This window comes from Mastigoproctus giganteus, chromosome 5 (genome assembly GCF_048544385.1).
Source record: "Mastigoproctus giganteus isolate SK-2022 chromosome 5, ASM4854438v1, whole genome shotgun sequence".
Lineage (NCBI taxonomy): Eukaryota > Metazoa > Arthropoda > Arachnida > Uropygi > Thelyphonidae > Mastigoproctus > Mastigoproctus giganteus.
Window position 1 is genome coordinate 109,273,757 of NC_143579.1, and position 6,838 is coordinate 109,280,594.

At 33.8% G+C, this 6,838-nt stretch overlaps 1 protein-coding gene across 1 annotated transcript in view; it reads right to left on the reverse strand.

Moving 5' to 3' along the window:
* Positions 1-263: 263 nt before the first annotated feature.
* Positions 264-6,838, reverse strand: part of Ykt6 (YKT6 v-SNARE homolog) — a 139,424-nt gene continuing 132,849 nt past the window's right edge. The window contains exon 9 of the mRNA XM_090373400.1: positions 264-714. Within this exon, the coding sequence (XP_090229526.1) occupies positions 679-714 (36 nt within the window). The 3' untranslated portion in view covers positions 264-678. The remainder of the gene's footprint in view (positions 715-6,838) is intronic.

Sequence of the window (6,838 nt, forward strand, 5' to 3'; positions counted from 1 at the left end):
TCCATTCCAGAATTTAATGCAAGAACAATATGATTCAGTTCATATTTTAGTTGGGGGGGGGGGGTTCTTTGGAAATAGCACTTGACCTAATTTATGTAAATATATTTTAAAGATTAGCAGCACAAATAATGTGCGTTAGTATATCATAAACAAAGAATAACAGAAACAGCATTTTAATGTTCTGCACAAAGATACACAGTATTTCCTTTTAATAAATTAGATGTTATATTTAATTTTTTTTTTTTTTTTTGCATCTGCTTTACTGCTTTTACAAACAGGACACTTGACATTCAAATTTACATGTAAAATATCATTTAATTTATAAAAAAATAAAAAGACTAAAATCCATGATCACAGGCTTTTTTCAAACAATAGTGAAGTTTTACACAAGTGCAAGTTCTCCCCCACCATTTCATCAGCTTACAATAAATGCTTAGGCAAGGCTATATATGTATACTGGTAGCAGCTGTGCTGTCATTTAGTAATAGTAACTGAAATGTAGGGAAACACTGTACACAGGCATATTTTATTCTATAAAAGTTCTATATTGCCAAAATACAACTATATACATAGTTCAATATGGAGAAAGTTAAGTTGGTCCACACAGGATTCCCAAATTGTTGGTGGTGGCCAATGGAAATTCTTGTAAATTGGTTTTTCATCCCTACATTTTTCGTGTCACAATATGGTACAACAGGAATTTGTTTTGCGTGCCTGAAATGGAATATTATCATAAATAAAAATTTTTAAAAAAATAGCATTTTCAAAATATGATGCATGTTTTTCATAAAACTGAAACAGAATTAGCAACTGCATACCTAAAAGTTGCATCATCTGTTGCACATGATACAATGGAAATGTTTGGAATAGAGGTAATAAATGATTTAAAATTTGGCACTTTTTAATGTATTCATTATCAAGACAGTACATTGGATATAAGGGGAAAAAATAAATTTTTAATAAATTAAAACATTAAAAATCATTGCAACAGCTAGTAGATATTTTCATGAGCATATGAATGCAGGTGGATATCCTGTGGTATATATATAAAAAATGTAATTTGTAATGGAATAATAAAAAAAAAGGGTCCATACAGATGAATAATCAAACTGCAAATATCAAAACATTGCCATTATGTAAAGTTTTGTAAATATAAGTGTGTAAAGAGACACCCTCCATGGGGGGGGGGGAGAAGCTTTGTGAAGGCAATGGGTTAGTTTAGTACAGTTTATAGGTATGGCCATATGGCACAAGGAAACTGAAGTGAAATGGTGTGGCATCTATACCATTTCACATGTATTAGTCAGTTACCTACAAATTTAATAGCAAAAGTTTAAATACAAGGCAATACTGTTAAATGTAAGATTAACTACAAGATTATTACATATCTGTATGCATACTACTACCACCACTTACAGATAGACATATCTACCAAATACACAGCCATTACTAGCACAGATGAGAAGTCATGCATTGTGATAACCCAAGCACTAACTTTATATTCTTGAGTCATATACTGTTCACATTTCTACAACTAAAATTTTTCACACTTTGGGCTATTAGTGTAATACAAGGGAAAGAGTGTATTTATCCTAATTATTTACCTAAATTTGCCTCCTGTTATCTAAACCTCTATACAACTTCCTATAACCACAAAACATGTACACAAAGATATATATATAACCGACATTTTTATGAAATGAAATTAAAACTGCATTTCAATTTTTTATTCATATAAAAAGCATTCCATGACCGTTATCGGCCTCGTGGTCCTCTGTCAATATGGGGCATAATGGTCAGTCTATTATTTTGTGTTCTTTTTAGTCCCTTTTTGGTGATATTTCACGTCTTTCGGAACTGGTACCTTACAAGGGGGATACGGCTAAATTAATATATAATTGGCATTATTTTAAATTTAAATGGATTTAAAGCTCTAAATTATTTGGGGACTTTCAGCTACGGTTTATGTCTTGCCACCATTACTTCCCCTTCTCTGTTGATTTATTTTTATGTTAATTTTTGCTCTACAGTTTTTTTCCATACTACTGGCTTAAATTTTATTTTATTTTTTATATGAATTATCGGTTATATCTGGAGGATGTGCATTTTGCTGCCTCTAATGATAGCTTAATATTTATTTATTTTCTTATTTTATGTTATAACACTAACTTTTAAGCCATTATTTAAATATACATATATATATATATATATATATATATACAGTGGAACTTCTATTACGAACTTCTCTATATTACGAATTTTTTCGCAAAACATTGCACCTTGAAACGAAATTACATGTAACATTAACCCCATATAACAGTGTTAGTCTCTCTATAACGAATTTTTAAAAAAATTAGTAAAAGCATTTTTGAAGATTTTCAAGCATTTACTGCTAAACAGCCGCTGAAATATACGACCTCCTTCCCTCCGAAATTGCGCATTAGCATCTGGAATTAATCATCCTTTTAGTGAATACTTGTGGCCATTGACGCCCGTAGGAGGGTCTTTGTTTCATTTTTGTTACAGTTATAAAACCAAATTGGTTTTCTTAAAAGTGGTCATAAACTTTACAATAAACAGGATAGATTTGTAAATTGATGTTGGCTCAGGGGAAAACGAAATTCTCTGTAGTAAGCCTTTAGCGTGCTGCGGCAGCAATACATAGAATGCTACCATAGTCGATTTTTAGTAACGCCCACTGAGTGACATTCGCTTCTCACCTGAACCGTACCGCGTGACCCTCCTGTCAATCATATGTCCGTTCTCATGATTATTTTTTTTAATTTTTTTTTTTAATTTCATTCTTTTAGAACAATTTGTCATTGTTTAGAACAATCACATAGGCTATATGCTTTTGTATTTTTTTTCTTTTCTGAAAAGTAACATACAGCATACATTAACCGTAAATTTTCTTTCGTGTATATATGAATGAAAGTCGTATATTTCTTCAAAGTGATTGATAGGAAAAGTCACGTGATACTGTTGAATTGGCAAGTGAACATCATTGAGTAGGTGGTACTAACAATTCACTATATGGCCAGCACAGTGAAGTTTGCGGTGTATGTACGAGCAAGAGCTGCAGTCCAGTAATTTTTACATTTGTGGAAACAATGTCGAAGAGAAAGTGTTTAAGTATTAATGATAAAGTAAAGATTCTTCATGATATTGACCAGGGTTTTAAGACAAAAAGATATTGCGGAGAAATATGGCATACCTGCAAGCAGCTTATCTACGATTTTAAAAAATTGAAAATCAATTTTAAATGCAATTGAAGGAGGAGCAGACAAGAAACGAATTAGGTTGTGTATATACGAAGATGTTGATAAAGCTGTTCTAAAATGGGTGCAAATGATATGTGAAAAGAATATACCAATATCGAGTCCAATAATTAAGCAACAAGCTCTGAAATTTGCACAGTCCCTGGGACATACAGAAATTAATGCGAGCACTGGGTAGCTAGATAAATTTAAGAAGTGCCACAGAATTGTGGAGAAAGTGTTAATGTAAGTGAAGAAGATTCCAAGTTGGAGGAACAATACCTTAAAGAAGATTTTGGAAGAATATGAACCTAAGGATGTTTTTAATGCTGATGAAATAGGTTTATTTTCTAAATGTTTACCGAATAGAACACTTGCTTTTAAGGATGATAAATGTTTTGGCAGAAAACAAAGCAAAGAAAGAATCACTGTGCTAGTTGGAGCAAATATGACAGGAAGTGAAAAATTAAGACTTTGTCATCAGAAAATCAAAAAACCCAAGATGTTTTAAAGGCACAAAATCTTTGGAAGTTGACTATGCCTTTAATAAAAAAGCATGGATGACCAGTGATATCTTTGAAGACTGGATATTAAAACTAGACAAGCGTATAACAAAAGAAAAAAGGAAAATCATGTTGGTAACTGACAACTGTCCAGCACATCCTGCCACTATTTCTGCCAAACTTAAAAGTGTGAAGTTATTGTTTTTACCACCAAACGTGACGTCAAAACTCCAGCCAATGGACCAGGGCATTATTAAAAATTTTAAATTTCATTATCGAAAGAGTATAATAATGAAGATTGTCAATGCATTATCAGAAAATAAAAACTTGGAAGTTACAATTAACCTTAGAGATTGCATCTCTGAACTGGCAAAAGGTTTGGACAAACGATATCACTGAATACACTATTCAAAATCGGGATTTGCATTGAATACAGAAGTCGAACATCAACTGAAAAACTTTTGGACATTATTAGAATCGTCCAGAAACATCTAAAATGAAATAACACTGGATAGTTATGTTTATGTAGATCAAGATCTGACTACAACAGAACTTCCATATGAAGATGAAATACTGCTGAACAGTGTTAGACGCGACCATAATCACGAAGAAATTAACGATGACACATCAGAACAACCCGTAGAAAAGCCAACTCGTGAAGTAATGATTAACGCTTTTTAAAACGGTTCGTATGGGTCTACAGTTTTGTGAAAATATTCCTGATAATGTTTTTAATGTTCTGAACAAATGTGAGGTTTTCTTTGAGAATCAGACATTTTTTTATTTGTACTGTGCAAATGAAAATTACGGATTTTTTTAATTTGTAATACTTACCAGCGAAAATTGTGTAAACATAATTTAAATAAGTGTTTTTGAAATAAGATTCATTTTCATTTTCTAATTAAATAACAATTTCTAATAAAAAAGATATTCTCTGTATAACGAATTTTTTTGCTGGATTTATCGAATTCGTTATGGGGAAGTTCGACTATATATATATATATATTTTTTTTTTTTATTATTTTTTATTTTTTTTTTATTAAAACCCCAAACATGAGAAGTATTAGAACCTATAAGTACTTAGTACCATCCATGGGCTGAAGGTTGATAAGATGAAAGAAGATACGTGTTGACATTAGACTTGAACTTCTGTAGATTGCAATTTTCAGGAAATACATATGAAGGAAGGTTGTTCCAGAAAATGGAAGTTGAACAAATAAATGAAGAAGAAAAGTTTGTGCTGTGAGTTTGAATTTAGACAGTGAAAGGATGTTGATTTGTTGCAGCACATGTTTGGATTGGTTTCGAAGAGACAGCAGAAATTGTAGCAGCCATTTCAGAAGAACAGTACCCATGGAAGTATCTATAGAAAAAGCATGCAGCAGAAAATGTCCATGAGACAGAAAGTGAACAGACTGTTAGAGATGAGTCACTGATTAAACTAAATGCCCTCTTGAATAGAATTGAAAAGCCTGAAAGAGGTTTTGGGGGCACTGCCCCCAAAACCTCAGATGTGGGAACAATATTCCATGTTAGGGTGGATTTGTGATTTGTACAGAGTGAACAACTGTTTGGAAGAAAAGTAATGCCAAGAGCAAAAGAGAAAACCCGATGTTTTTAGATGCAGAGTAAGCAATAATTGAAATGTGGTTATGCACAAGAGAGATTAGAAGTCAGGGTAATCCCCAATAGATCTTACCTATAAATCAGTGTTATCAAAGATAAGCACAGGAGCAGAAGAATCCTTTTGGCGAGATATAAGACAGGACTGAGTTTCAGAAGGATTGAAAAATGATTTAAATTTTTTTGACCTGCTGGAGATCAGCATTTAAGAAATTGGATGTGGATATTTGAAAAGTTGAAACTTTGTGAGAGGCAAGGTTTCTCAAACTAGAAAGTGGAATGCAATGTGCTATCATCAGTAAAACTATGGATAGGATTTCCAATCAGTGGAAGGAGATCATTAATATACCTTGAGGAACACCAGCATTGGTGGACAAGTTGGAAGACAGAGCCATCTACCATCACCTGCAATGACTGGCCAGAGAGAAAACTGGATACCCAATTATAAAAAAAACAGTTGACAAACCATATGATGGAAGCTTATTTGAAATGTCAGGAGCAACTGCTTGAGTTTCACCCAACTTTTCCATATATATGTGTAACGTAAGACATAATATCACTAGTGGATGAATACTGACTGAATCCGTACTGGCAATTGTTAAGTTTTGGTCTAATCGTAAGCATTCTTCAAATAAAATATTGTGTAGCTGTTACAAAGTTAAAGAAGAGAATCTCATTGCCAAAGAGCTCTCCAGCATATCCCACACATTCTCAATACAACTGAGATCAGGTGAGGGGGGGGGGGGGGAAGAGAAAACAGTGGAAATTTGTGTCATGTTCCCTGAACCATTCTCGCACAATTCTGAAAGGATTGTTATTATCCAGTTGTGTTGCATTGGTATCCAGTGCCAGATTAAGGCATGGGCTAACATGGTAGATGCCCGGACACCGTTCTTACAGGGCCACAGAAGCTAATTATAGCTCGGGTTGCTGCCCTTATGAAGATTTTAGAACATGCAAAGGGACACCGAAATAATCTTTCTGCCCGGAATACCTTAGTCCGGTCCTGTTGTTATCCATAAAGTGGCCATCACCTTTGGGATAAGAGTGTAATATTGCAGGGTGCAGTAGATTTGATACAAATAAATTCAGGTACTCCTTGGATTATATCCAACCTTCCGCTGGTATTAATGGACCAGTCCATGCCAACAAAACATTCTCAATACTATGATACCACCTCCAGATGCTGTGGTTGTCTTAACAAGGCAAGCAGGGCCCATCACTTGAGGAGGTTATAGCTTTACTCTCTGCCTACCCTCGGTGCAAAACAAAGTGTATCATAATTATCCAACCACAAGGCTTTCTTCATTTGTTTCACTGTCAAATCACAATGTTCTTGGCCCACTGCAAGTGGATTTTTCTGTTTTGCTCTGAAAAAAGTTGAAAAAAGTGACTTCCGAATAGGCAGGCCAATGCCCAATTTCTTCAATTCCCTGCATATGGTATGGTTGAAAT